The following is a 15,107-nucleotide window of genomic DNA, read 5'->3' as shown; positions in this document are numbered from 1 at the left end:
TTTACGTACAATTTCCATTACAGGTCTTGTGACTGATCTCACGTGACTTAATGAAGTGGGTTTAAGACTACTTAGCATTTAACTTGAAGTTCAACAATCGCGTACCGGAAATCCGTTGTCACGGCGGCAACAATGAAAAACCCTTTTGTGCCGCTTCCAACTTCAGACATGACCATTGCGACCCACTGTAGTGATGGTCAGTAGCTAGTAGCAACTACATGCAATAGTAAGAGTCCCCATACTTATTTGGATTAAAAAAAAATGTCAGTGGTGACGGTCCAGCTGGGTCAGTGCGGCAACCAGGTGGGTCTGGAGTTCTTTGAGACCCTCTACAATGACGCTCAGGCGGGCCAGAGGAAAACATACGCTACTGCCAATTGTGAACGCTTCTTCCACCAAACTAAAGATGGAGGTAACATGTTAATCCTCTTACGTCGACGTTTTCTCACTTTCTCTGGATAGTTTTCCTCTTTTATTTTTCAAAGCAAGCGGTGTTATTGACGATCTTTTTATGTTTGTACGAAATGTGTCAGAAAGGTTCTAGGACGAGTGTCACAAAGGATATATACCAATACCAAACAACAAAACTTATGAGTTTTCATCCTTCAGTGTGGGCCTGAAGATCAAACAACATGTCTATAAGAAGAGCCTACAGCATTTGCTTTTTTAGTGCGCGAGAAAACACCAGTTGTGAACTTGTGGCTGCTTCACCATGACAACGACCCTGCTCACAATGCCCTGACCATTTGTCAGTTCCTTTCCGAAATGAGCATTGCTGTGCTCGAGCAATCACCCTACTCACCCGACTTGACACCGTATGATTTTTTTCGTCTTTGCCAAGATCAAGGGGGTCATCAAGGAGTCCCGTCAAGATGTCCATGGAGAGGAAGCTGCGGAGAATCCAGTTTGAATCCTTCTATAAGTTCATGAAGGGGTGCCAGAGAAGGCTGGGATAGTGTGTTAGACTCCAAGGGGATTATTATTATTTCAGATATGAAATGCATCTTTTGTGACACCCGTCGTGGAACCTTTCTGACACATGCCGTGTGTCACCACTGATTTAAATCCTGTTTTTTTTTTTTTTTTTACATTCTTGATTTAGACCTTGTTGCCAGGGCAGTGCAGATTGACATGGAGCCAAAAGTCATCAAGCAGAATTTCAGCAAGACTGCAAAATCTAGCAAGTGGAAATATGACGCTGCATCAAGCTTCAACCAGCGGCAGGGGAGTGGCAACAATTGGGCCAATGGGTGAGGTGACTTTAATTTGTATGATTTATGTAGAAAGTGTCGTATGCAAAACAGATGCACTAGTTTCGGAGTAAATTTAGCATTTTAAATAAAATTTGGGGGCACGGGCAACACGGTATACTAGTGGTAAGTCTGCCTCACAGTTCTGAGGATTCAAATCTCAGCTCTCGCCTTTCTGTGTAGAGTTTGCATATTCGCTGGGTACTCTGCTTTCCTCTCACATTCCAAAAACCAAAAAGATGCATGTTAGGTTCACTGAAGACCAGGCACGTGCACACACAGCCATTAGAGGTACTCAATCACCGGCCCCTTTGACCTGAACCCAAAAAGTGCCTAGGGCTGCACTTAACGATTATTTTAATAATTGATTAATCAGTCGATAGATTTTTTTTTTGATTAATCAGATTTAAAAAAATAAAATAAAATAAATAATCAAAATTTTCCCATCCTTTTATTCAAAAACAGGACATCATTTCTAATTGACAGAGCATAAAATGCACAAACATAAATTGATTATGATTTAGTTACTGGTTTTGTCCGTAGCATGTTAGAAAATAGGCAAAAATGTTGATCATTGTTTTCCAAAGTAAAAGAAGATGTTTGCAAATGTCGTATTTTGATGAAACACAAAGACAATCAGTCTGCTTTATTATTATCCATCCATCTATTTTCTACATCACTTATCCTCACTAGGGTCATGGGCGTGCTGGAGCCTATCCCAGCAGTCTTTGGGCGAGAGGCGGGGTACACGCTGAACTGGTCGCCAGCCAATCGCACGGCACATTAAAAACAAGCAACCATTCGCACTTATGGGCAATTTAGAGTGTTCACCTAACCTACCATGCATGTTTTGGGGATGTGGGAGGAAACCGGAGTACCACGCAGGCACGGGGAGAACATGTAAACTCTACACAGGTGAGGGCGGATTTGAGCCCACAACCTCAGAACTGTGAGACAGATGTGCTAACCAGTCGTCCGCCGTGCCACCTTATCCAAAATAGTTATCGATTAATTTTGTAATCAATTAGTTGTTGATCAATCGTTGCACCTCTAAACCTTTTTTGCTGAAGCCCATTTTTTTCTTCATCAATATTTAAAATAAAAATTGCCCTCGCTTTCCTCAATTTTAACCAAAGTGTTTTGAAATCTGACAAGCATTTGGTCCTGCCTTGCCCCCAGGCCACAGCCTTCTCATTCCTGTTATTTGAACAGGAGTGTATTGACTGTTAATATCCACTGTAACCTCCCTTTGCCTCATTTGTTGGTAGTTGTATTATTGACTGTGTTGATTAAGTTAACGTACATAAATACATACTACTGTTTTTTTCTTAATTGTATGAAAAATTTTTGTGATGGGCGGCTATTTTTTGGCTGGAGCACCTGCCCCTTAAAATGTGCACGTTCCTGCTGAAGACTTATGTCAAAATGTGAACAGCACGCTGAAGAGGAATGTTTAAATATTATTTCTAATAGAACCAGGACATTTCTTTCACCTTTTTTTGAAATATTGTGAATAAAATGCATAATGTCTTGCAAAAATACTAAAATACAAATATTCTCCCCCATCATATCATGTGTGACAAACCAAGATCAGCGTTGCATGTAACGCTCAAAACTGGTCTCCAGGTTTTGCGTCCAGGGCCCCCGTCACAAAGAAGCAGTGGAAGACGTCACGCGGCGAGAGGTGGAACGGTGTGACAGACTGAGTGGTTTGATGGCCATGATGAGTGTGGCAGGTGGTACAGGCTCTGGAGTCGGCACCTATGTCACACAGTGTCTTCGGGACATCTACCCCAAATCCTTCATTGTCAACCACCTCACCTGGCCGTACAGTACAGGCGAGGTATGAAGACGTCTATCGACATGTTTAACAAAAAAAAAATCTTTCAAAGGAATAACCGCTCTGTCTTTCAGGTGATTGTCCAGAACTACAACTCTGTGCTAACACTGGGTCACCTGTACCAGCTGTCTGACGGACTGCTGGTGCACGAGAATGACACGGTGCACAAGATGTGCAGTCAGCTGCTCCGTATCAAAGACATCTCCATCACCGATATCAACAAGGTGATCGCTCATCAGCTGGGGGCCATCCTTCAGCCTGCGCTCACCTCTGATTCCAACGGTGTCTATAGCAGGAATCCTTTGGGTGAGAGAGGCTAAGACACACTGCATGATTGCCAGTGTTGGGACCTTAGATTAGACTTTCGCACTTTGCTGGCATCTACGTGCAAACGAGCTACAATGCCTTGAAAATGTATTCACTGCCATTGAACTTTGACATATTGCCACATTACAACCGCAAACTAAAATGAATCTTTATTGTAATTTTATGAGATCGACCAACACAAACTAGCACATAATTGTAAAGTGGACCGGAAACGATATCTCGTTTTTCAAATTTGTTTGCAAATAAAAATCAGGAAAATGTGGTGTGCATTTGTATTCAGCCCCTGCGTCAATATTATTGTAATGCAGCTGCAAGTCTTTTGGGGTATGTCTCGACCAGCTTTGCACATCTAGACACTGAAATATTTTGCCCATTCATCTTTGCAAAATAGCTCAAGTTCAGCCAGATTGGATGGAGAGTGTCTGTAAAGAACAATTTTCAAGTCTTGCCACAGATGCTTAATAAGATTTAGGTCTGGACTTTGACTGGATCATTCTAACACATGAATATTTTTTGATATAAATCAGGGGTGTCAAACATACGGCCCACTGGCCAGAACCAGCCCGAATCTCCTTCCCGGTCTCAAGTCTTTTGCAGCCTCCAACAAGCACCATCTCTCTTCCCATCAACTCTGACAGCTTCTGTGATTTATTTATTTAAAAAAATTTAAAACTGTATATCCGCTTCACAATTATAAACTACTTTGTGTTGGGCTATCATATAAAATATCAACAAAATAGATTAAAGTTTGTGATTGTAAGGTCAAAAAAATGTAAAAGAAGTCCAAGGGGTATGAATACTTTTTAAAGGCTTCATTTAGACAAAAGTGCTTTGCCACCATCTTGTGGCATCTATATAGACCTCTTAGCTTGGACATCACTTACTTGCTGATTTTCGTTATTTGCGTTAGGGCTTGGTCCCTAAACCCTTGCGAATAGCAAAATAACACTGCACGAGTTTTTTTCTTTTCTTTTTTGCTGAAACATGTAGTCACTTATTTGTTTACAGCACTCACTCACCTCACCTCGGTTTGGGGTTATCGACCTTCCACTTCAAAATAGAGGTTTTTCTGAAACTGAAAACCACACAGTATTGAACGGACCAGACAGAAGGAGACAATGGAGGAGAATGAGCAAACTCAATAGAAAAGTCATCCATTCATTGCTTATAGCGCTTGTCCTCATTAGGGTTGCAGTTGAGCCAGGATATAAATATAGATCATTTTGGAAATAACTTGCCTCACGTGATGGTTTCCTTGGAGTACTTACAGGATGTACAGTACAACCATTAATTGCATGCTTTCATTACGGCTCCCCCTCAGGTGAACTTGTAAGCGCCCTCGTGTGCCACCCAGAGTACAAGCTGCTCAGCATGAGCACCATCCCTCAGATGCCAAGTTCCTTCATCGCATACACCACCTTCGGATGGTCACCTCTGATCAAAGACCTGCGCCAGATGCTCATCTCGAACACCAAAATGGAACAAGGCAAGTGTAGCCAGAAATTGATTCCATTAACAAAGGACAAGGCCTGTAGCCTGTCAACTAAAAATGCTATCCAGTCTGCTAAAAACAAATTATAACGCCAAACTTAATCAATAGAATATCATTAGAATTAGTGCTCAACATGAATGAGTAAAACCATATTTGTTATGTTTGAAAAGCTTGCATTTCCTTTAAGAATCAATATTTTCTTTGGCATCCATACTACACAACAGTCCTACGAATGTCGCAAATGAATTTTGTCACACAAAAAGATGTAATCTTGCTAGGAAATTCATTTGATATTGCAAACACAAGTAACTGTACACACCAAGGAGAGTGGTGTAGCTACAGTCAGGTCCATCAATATTGGGACATTGACACAATTCTCATCTTTTTGACTCTCAACACCACTACATTAGATTCTAAATGTAACAAACAAGATGTGCTTTAACTGCAGACTTTCAGCTTTGAGAGTATTTACTTCAGGTGACAAGTGTAGGAATTACAAAAAAAATTACATATGACTCGCACTTTTCAAGGGACCAAAATTAATGGGACAAATTAACAATCATAAATCAAACTTTGAATTTTAATAACTGGTTGCAAATCCTTTGCAGTCAATTGCAGCCTGAAGTGTAGAACGCATAGACATCACCAGATGCTAGATTTCATCCTTGGTGATGCTCTGCCATATCTCTTGGAGATATGTTGAGAAATAACATAGTTGGACTGTTTTGCTCTAACATAAAGCATTTTTTGATCAGATTTTCAATAGGTGACATCACAAATTTTGCCCCATACTCAGCATTTTGACAAACTGTCCTTTTTAAAGCACATCTTGTTTCATTTCAAATACATTGTGATGGTGTTTAGAGCCAAAAAGATGAGAATTGTGTTGATGTCCCAATGATTATGGAACTGACTGTTAGATGAAAATATTTTTAATCCACAAGAATCTAGGTGAGTAATCATCCTAAAAATTGTGTTCTGAGAAAATTTTTAAAAAGCCTACCTTTAGATTTACTTTGTATAATTATGTACACTTTTGAAAAAAGGCACAAAGCAAGAAGGTCTTGTAATGTTTTCCAGAAATGTTCTTGTTTTAAATTGCCAAGTAATTGGTGCCCCACTTAGGAGAATTTTGTAGTGTGTGCATGACTTCAGTATACACCATGATGCACATAAATTATTATTTCTTACCAATTCATTGGCCTGCAGAGCCCTGACCTTAAACTAATCAAATATCCTTAGGATGAACTTGAATGGGGATTGGGAGCCAGACACAGTCACAGCCAGTCACATCAATGACTCCAATTGGATAAAGATTGTAAAAAATCCTGTGGAAATTCTTCCTACAAAACTATTTTCTACTTCCTTTAGGTGTAATTGTTTTACAATAGGCTGAAATGGGTATTACATCATAATACTTATAGCAGTTTTCTGACATTGTAAATGCATCTTTTCTGTTGAAAATTAATATTATAAAACATTGTATATGTTGGCAGGTATAGATTGGCAGGTGCGTCCATTGGCTGTTTCAGAGCGGACGAGGAGTCTGACCGGATCTAGTGTCAACACTTCCTTGGCCAATTTGCTTATACTGAGAGGCAAAGATGTGTTCAGTGCAGAGACAGGTTTGACAGATCATACTTAACACCAGCAGCTTTTGATTCAAAGAAATAACACGTGAATAAAAATACTCCATTCCACTAGTTGACTTCAGCGATGCAGCTATTTACAGTTCATGGCTCTCACCCAAAGACGCTTTCAACGTGTGGAAATGTCCGGTGTCCTTTAATAAGTACGAAAAAACAGCTACGCTGGTCAGCAACAGTCAAGCTCTGATTGAATCATTGGACAACATGGTGAAAAAAGCTTGGAATATGTTTGCTGCAAGGTGAGTTTGCCCTAGGGTTGTGTGGGGAAAAAAATATCATATTTTAGAGGATTATATAATTCTATTTTTTGTTACAGGGCCTACATCCATCAGTACACAAGGTTTGGGCTCTCAGAAGTGGATTTCCTTGAAAGCTTTACTTTTGCAGAGCAAATAATTTCCAGCTACAGTCAATTGGGCTGTAATGGATAAAACAGAATGGCAGTTGTCTTTTACCTTGAGGACGCTTACAAAATGTGACCAATACACGCATGCAGCAAATACTGTACGTGACTTGTTATTCCATGATTAATACATTTATTTTTGTTGCTTGAACCACCTATGGCACATATAACAGACTACAATTTAAAGGGATGACACGTAATAATTTCATAAATTTATTGTACACTAATTCCACACGATAACAGTTTCAGCATTGGTTATAAAAAAACGAACTAATTCCAAGTACAGGATGTTAGTACACTCCACCTTGGTAAAAGGCAGCTGAGGACCCACAACTTCAGTCAGCTTACAGACCACTGTTGCCATGTGAGACTTAACAGCCAACACCAGTCTGATAAGCTAGCTGAGGATGTGGAAATTTGGTGATCCAGATGCATGCACACTGCTAGGCTGAAAAAAGAACCATGAAGAATGGAATAGGAGGCCAACATGAGACTATCACATACCAATAGCAACCATAAACTGGATGCTGTCATTTATATGGTTGTTCACTTACCTGGAAGACGATCATTTCTTCAAGGGACATATACATTTCCAGCCTTAGCACAACAAGCAAACAAATGACTCACACTTGGATACAAGTGTCATTATTGACGTGTTTATATATGATCCAATCCAGGGTCCAACCTAATAGCATAGAATTAGAAATGGGACTAGTTGCCTTAAAGTGTCACTACAAATGATATAACATTGTTGGATTCAAGGTGACTCCTCACCACATACTGTTAGACTAGAAATACATCTATGCATAATGTTCATGATTAAGATATCGACACAATGTGCAAACTATCAACGACATTTTACATTGATATTGCTTTTCCTTCCTCCTTTTTTTTTGGAGGGGTGGAGGAGACTGACAAGTCCAGGAGCAAATAAAGTATTGTCTAACAAGTCAAAATCATGAGGATATCCCAACCCTGCAAAGAAAGCATCTAGAACCAGTTATCCTGTCAGCACACTGTCCAAACAAATAAAAGACATTACAAAATTAAATAAAAAGTCAAGATCTAGTTTCAAGGGAAGTTGAGACTTTCCCATCTTTGCATAAGGCATCGCATCAGATAGGCAGTGCCTGTGCACAGAAGACACCACCAAACCGCTGCTTCACTTGTGAGGTCAAAGTATGGAATCATCAGAAAGTAAGACCATTAAATTAGCAGGATAACCAGGCGCTCTGCACACACTAAGTGAGATGAGACAAAACAAAAATGGTGGAGAGAGATGTTTAAAAACAGACACACACATACCAAGGACAGTCTGCTTTGGAGCGCTCAGCTTCTGAGCATGGAGGTGAAGGGTGAGGTTTGTCTGCAAGTCATGAGAGGACACGGGCTAAGCTGCAGCCGCAAATGCGCAGTCACTTCTTGGATGTTTGTACCGCTTCGCCTGTCATCACTTGGTCTTCTCCACCAAGTGCCTTTGCTGTTGCAGCCGCTTGGCGTAACTCTGAGCCATCGAGTTGACGATGGAGATGACAAAATAGCAGACCATGACCAGCACCAGCTTCTCGAACAGCCAGGACAGCCAGTTCTCATCCTGGAAAGCCACAGTGATGGTAGGTTATTTATTGCTATGCCAGTTTATTGCAAAATGAATAGTTCACTAGCATCATAATGGAGGAAAGGTAGCAGCCAAAGAAATCATTCGCTTATTAACTCTGTGTTCCCCCAGTATATCACGAGTCACTGTTTGCGCCTTTGCTATACTTTGATACTTTTTAATGGGTTTTCATTGCATACTTACTATATTGTCCCCCGTCGCTGATTCACTTGTCAGTTGTTAATAAAATGCCGGGAGAACAATAAAATGGTGACCAAACTCATGCAGAAGCTGCTGTTGGCCACAGCTCTCACCTAAACATGCAAACTCGCGGGCACGCCACTTCACCAGCCCCCGCCTCTTAAAGACATCCATGGACACAGACACTACAGTATGTACAATACTGGTTGCAATAGTTTTATATGCATGTTTTCTCTTGCTATTTATATTTCCTATATCCACAATTGCTGCTGAAACCATGCAAATTCCCCCATTGTGGGACTAATAAAAATTATTATATTACAAATATTTAGGAATAATAACACACGTTTAACCTGCCCACGTTCTGAAATGACGTGTGCAGTGTATCATCAAATCACTTATTTCGATATTTTGCAACTGCATGACACAATAGCTAAGCAATTAGCATGGCTTTGACTTCATCTTCGCCTATCTACTCCTTCAGCCACATGGCAACAAGTGCATATTATTCGCTCCAATGGAGGCGATGTTCAGTGACTTACAAAGCATTAACACCAGACGCAAAGGGAACTTTTGCCTTGTGGCTTGGCAGCCGAGGGGCGTATTAAAATAGCATGCACAAAGCACCCCCAATTTCTGGAACAATCAGTGTTACGGCCAAAACTAGTCAACGTCCGGTGATTTCCGTAACAAAATACAGATGTTCCGTAATATTCGAAAGCTCTTGAGTTCACCCCACAAGATTATTCCTTTGTACAGCAGATTACAATAAGATTTTAAATAAATATGGCATTTACTATTTAGGAACTACAGCAATTTAGTAGTACCGTGATTTGCAAGGGCTCAAAGTTATTTGGACAAACGGCCATAAACCTTAATACTTGGATAAAAAATCCTTTGTTGTCCATGGCTGTCTGAGGTCTCGAGTCCGTGGACATTACAATATTAGTAGTTTCCATCCTGAAGATACACTGCAACCTTCATTTGCTACTTGTTTGCAAGTCTTGATACTTTCACAAAGTGAACAGCACATAAGATGAGATCGGACATAGCCTTGAAGATTATTCCATTTATTTGCTATTCTCTGTAACAGTAACTCATACACTATGGAGCCCCTAAACACTAAGGTATTCAGTAGGGATGTCCCGATCACATTATTTTGCACCCGAGTCTGAATCTTTGATTTTAAATTTCTGCCGATACGGAGTCCCGATCCAAAACATATAACTACCAAACTCAACTTTTAATATTTAAAACAACAACAAAAAATAAATAAGTAACAAGTAAAATAATATTAAAAAATAGAAATACAAAATATATATTTAGCAAATAGAAATTATTTTGTTATTCCCAATTGAACAGGTACATTTCAGTCTGATTTCATGTCAGACAGTCAGTTCCTGTTGAGCACACCGTGGCCTCTTAATGGCAGTGGGGTGGGATGCATGCATGGAGCTACACGTTTGCAGTGGAGAGAGAGAGAGAGGAAAAAGAAAAAGAAAAAAAACGTCGCGATAAAACAATTTCACTCGTTTTTCACAGATTAGGAAGAATATATGCCTGTGAGTATTCTTACCTGCCTCTGTGTTACTACAGAGTTTGTGGATAAACATTATTTGAAGGTAAATCCCACCAGTGATCTAATGGTAATTCTAGCTAGCCTGTCAATGGGGGTTTCCATTGACTGATAGCATTAAGCTTGCGATTTCTAAAACAATCATGTGTGTCTTGTATTTAAATATACAATGTGTGTAATTCTTTTTGTTGCATGTTTAATTTAACAGTAAACTTCACCTGGGTTGTCATTAAACAGTTTAACGCATGCTCAGTGAGGGCAGAGACTTTGTTTGTGTGTGAGTGTCACACACAAAGTTGTGTGTGTGTGTGTGTGCTGTGTGTGAGACACAAAGTGTCTCACACACACACACACACACAGTTTGCGTGTCACTTTCAGTTACTTATATTATACCGGTGCTAAAAAATACCCTGAAAAGTTACATTGTTTAATATAAAATGAAACTATTACTGTTCCATTTGGCAAGATCTTTGTACCTTTGGATTATTTTGTCACTTTGCCACATTTAGAATGTTACAAAAATATTTTTTACCCAATCTCGATCAGCTGAAAATCATCAGTGATCGGGACAACCCGAGTATTCAGTGTTGCTATATATTTAAATAGAAAAACAAAGTTATTATTAAATGCAGTGGTGGGAAAAAGCATTTGTGCCCCTTCCTGAATTCTTCCTAAAAATCCTGAAGATGAAAGTCCGGCCATCTGTTCGTGACCTCAAGCTGAAACTAATTTCGGTTCTGCAGCAGGACAATGATCCAAAACATACCAGCAAGTCCACCTCTGAATGGCTGAAGATAAACAAAATTAAGACTTTGGAGTGGCCTCGTCAAAGTCCTGACCTGAATCCTACTGAAGTGTGACAAACATGCAAAAAAAATAAGAAACCAGGAAGCAGGCAAACACTTTCACACCACTGCACCATATTTTAGGTGAAACTTAAAGCTGTAAGCCTACAATTCAATCACATAGTTTTACTTAAAATCCATTGTGTATAAAGGATAAAACACAAAAACACCCTCCAAATACTTCTGGACCAAACCGTATATTTGAAGTCGTAAGTCAAGTTATGTGCCATGTACAGGTCCAGCTCAATAAATTAGAATACTGTAGGATAGTTCATTGTAGTTCAGCGTTGCAATTCCAAGTGTAAATCATACATTATACAGATTTATTCAACACATAAAATACTTTTCAGAAGGGAAATTCCAAACTCATCTCCATATTAAAATATTTTTGACCATTTCTTATGTAACATTCTTATTTCTTGGAGATGGTAAAATGTGGGTTTTCATTTGAGAAAGGTAAAATCACCCCCCACCCCCAAAATAAAACAGTTTACTGTGTAGTGAATCTATATAATATATGAGTTTTTGAATTTAACTACAGAAATACATGAAGTTTTCTAATTCAAATTTATTGAGATGCACGTATAAATGTCATGGCCACTAATTAATCAGTAACCAAAGGTCTTAATTTGATTTAGAAGATAAAGCCTATTTGCAAATGAAAGAGTTTTGTCCTTACCGATGATTTCTTTCCTTCACCATGATGCAGCTTGTTCCTTTGTGCTTCCAGGTAATGGCTGAAGGGCTTCTGGAGTGATGGTCCTACTTTGGGTATAGACCTGGCAAACACAACAACAAAAAAATACATAGATCAGAATGACTTTGTTATACTTACCCAAAGACCTATAAGAGGTGCAGCCCAAGGTCTCGGAGCATGAACTTTTTCTATTCATTATCAAGCAAAGATCCTGAGAGTAGCCATCCTGTATGCGAGTCCAGCAGGAGGAGAGGCAACTGAAGCATTAGGTCCACAGCCCTCCTTTTATACTCCTTAGCTCTCCTCGGGCACTTGTGTCAGCCCCTTCAACCGGGAAGTGACTCGACATGATGTCATCACCCTTACCACCATCTGGGTGCAAAGACATCTAATCAGGGCGTACTTACATCCTTATTAGGCAGGGTACGCTATCTTTTTCAGGGGGTGGGGCAAAGCACAATGGGCTCATGATTTCTGCACTTTGAAAGCAAATTGTTTAAAATACAAAAACAATTGAGTGAAACACTTAATGTTCCCACAGAATTCGTCAGATCAGGACAAAAGCACACTGTCTAGACTCGACTAAGCAAATGTAGAGAGACTACTAAACCGACATCAATGACGGCTGATTTCAATTCGATTAGACTCGCTGTTACCTCCTCATGTTGTCATGCCAGCACACAGGAATACAGACAAAGACCACGTATCCCGGCGAGTCACCAAACTTCTACCAGAATGTCACTGACTTGATGAAAAAGAAGCACGATTCTTATTCAGCCTTGAAATGAGGTCCTAGGGTCATCCAAATCCATTCATTGTGGGTATTATAATAATAATAATAATTATTATTAGATCATTTGTTGTGCTCTGTGTGAGTTTAGATTAGAAAAATAACCAAACTATTAATGGTGTTTTTGTATTATGTTTCTTTTTCATGTTTTCTTAATTTTTATAAAAACTAAGGCCAAGACATGGCTTGAACAAATCAAATAGTGTTTTCCTGTGAGTTGCTTTTGTGTTAGTTGTGCAGTGTATAATAATCAAAAACATTGTTTTGTGTATGTAGATGTATTGTAATAATAAATAATAATTAAAAAAAAATATTACCTAGAGATTGATTAAACAAATCAAATAGTATTTACGCTGGAAATTCTGTTGAGCGATTTGATTTTGTACCATTGTTTTTAAGTTATGTTGTGCACTGCTTAGATCAGAAAATAACAATATTTCTTGTACTATATGTTGACATATTTAATATTTTCTATAATATTATTACCAATAAATGAATTGAACAAATCAAACAGTATTGACCACGGCGATTCTGTTTAAAAGGGTTTATTCTGTTGTTTTCTTATGTTGTGCACCGTTTAGGTCAGAAAATGGCCAAGTGTTTTTTGTATTAGACGATGTATTTTACTATTATATACATTTAGTATACAGTAATATCTAATACCAAGACATCTTGAACAAATCAAATAGTATTTATTTACTATGGTTTATTATTCATACACAGCATGCACCTCTTAATCATAGTGGCAATATTTATAAAGTATGAGAATATACTATTACATACATTTGTTATAATATTATGCACGCGGTATAGAGTTCAATGAAATTACATTTCAGTTAAATTCTGGAGGAAAAAGAAGCTTCACCAGGAGGACTTAATATAACAATTTCTACATTTCTATCACATTAGTTAGATAGCGAAAACAATACAAAATCCAACTAAAATATATACTGATTAATTTTTGGGACAACTAGACCCACAATAAATACAACTAGGATGTTACATTTGATGGTTGAAACACAAACATACAAGAAGAAAATTGGGATATTCTCGCAGACGCTTTTAATTATTTAAGTCTAGGTTTAAGTTTCCCACGGTGCTGGGAAATATTGCTGAACTTCATGAGTCATATCAACATGTCTGAATGGGACCTCACAAGCCTGACCACCAATGCTGCAGAGATGTAAATTGTCGGTGGGGAACGTGAACACCTGTTCAGTTCCCCCCTGCAGTGAAATCAGTCAGAATTGATCATCGATTAAGATCAAGAATGCTTTAGAAACTGTTGACTAGAGACAGACCCCAAAAGCAGTGATTCACAACTGGTGGGTCGGGCGGACCCAAAAAAGTGGGTCGCTGATAGATGGTTGGAAAAAAAAAAAATAATAATAATTTGTATATATATATATATATATATATATATATATATATATACACACACACACACACATATATATATATATATATATATATACACATATAGAAAGAATAAAACATTTGGTACAGTACAAAGGCAAACTGTGTTCCCACATGGAACATATTAGGTAAGGTACAGGAAGTGTAACTACCTTTCACTCTAAATACAGTGCAACTCAATCTCTGGCTAGCGGACATCATGGCTAACAATACGCCTAGGGTGTTCCTCCAAACTCATTTAAAATGTCATCTCGTGAAAATTAATATCGATGAATGAATATCAATAGCGTGGTGCTAACAACTTCCAGCGGCATTTAAACAGCCTCTCCTAGGCTCATTAGATGAAGGCAAAGAAATAATAAATGCCTTTGGTGTTTTAATAGCATAATCTCAGTATGATTAAACTGTTACTGTTACTCTCGTCTACATTGATTATTATATAAAAATAAGTCAAACTATTGATGTTGCAAAAAGATCAGAGCTGAGAAATTTTAATGTCAGCTTCAACCTCATGTGTTCTAAAATGCCACTTGAACATGTAAGCATTGTGTCGTTACTGTCCCCTCCAAAAGTATTGAAACGGCAAGGTCAATTCCTTTGTTTTTGTTGTATACCGAAGACATTTGTGTTTCAGATCAAAAGATGAATATGAGACGAAAGTTCAGAATTCCGACTTTTATTTCATGGTATTTAGATCTAGATGTGTTAAACCAGTGGTTACCAACCACCGGTCCAGCGGACGGGTACCGGGCCGTGAGGCATTTGTTACCGGGCTGCAGAGAAAGAATGACCAATTTATATAATTTCTGTTGTATTGCAATTCACGTGTCAATGTGTTTTATTTTGAAAATTGACCCCGCGTCTTAACTGACATGTCAAGACTGCACAGAACGCTTCCATTTCTAGTCCGAGCGGGCTGGCTAACGGCGGCAGAGCTCAAAGAATGACATCATTTCATGAACTAATTCAGCTCATTACGTTAACTGAAAAGATTTGTTCTTTTGAACGACACATTTGCGAACGA

The 15,107-nt window shown here is 38.7% G+C and overlaps 2 protein-coding genes across 2 annotated transcripts in view; one reads left to right on the top strand and one right to left on the bottom strand.

Moving 5' to 3' along the window:
* Positions 1–112: 112 nt before the first annotated feature.
* tubd1 (tubulin, delta 1) lies at positions 113–8,771 on the top strand. Its single transcript, XM_061682108.1, has 8 exons — positions 113–412; positions 1,103–1,250; positions 2,877–3,093; positions 3,165–3,396; positions 4,739–4,903; positions 6,406–6,534; positions 6,614–6,797; positions 6,875–8,771. The coding sequence occupies exons 1-8, from the start codon at positions 262–264 to the stop codon at positions 6,987–6,989; spliced, it is 1,341 nt and encodes a 446-aa protein (XP_061538092.1). The 5' UTR covers positions 113–261; the 3' UTR covers positions 6,990–8,771.
* vmp1 (vacuole membrane protein 1) overlaps positions 7,604–15,107 on the bottom strand; it is a 25,583-nt gene continuing 18,079 nt past the window's right edge. Inside the window, 2 exon segments of the mRNA XM_061682109.1 lie at positions 7,604–8,555; positions 11,860–11,959. Coding sequence (XP_061538093.1) covers positions 8,412–8,555; positions 11,860–11,959 — 244 coding nt within the window. The 3' untranslated portion in view covers positions 7,604–8,411.

This window comes from Phycodurus eques, chromosome 7 (genome assembly GCF_024500275.1).
Source record: "Phycodurus eques isolate BA_2022a chromosome 7, UOR_Pequ_1.1, whole genome shotgun sequence".
Taxonomy (NCBI): Eukaryota; Metazoa; Chordata; class Actinopteri; order Syngnathiformes; family Syngnathidae; genus Phycodurus; species Phycodurus eques.
This window is presented reverse-complemented; position numbering and strand designations above follow the sequence as displayed.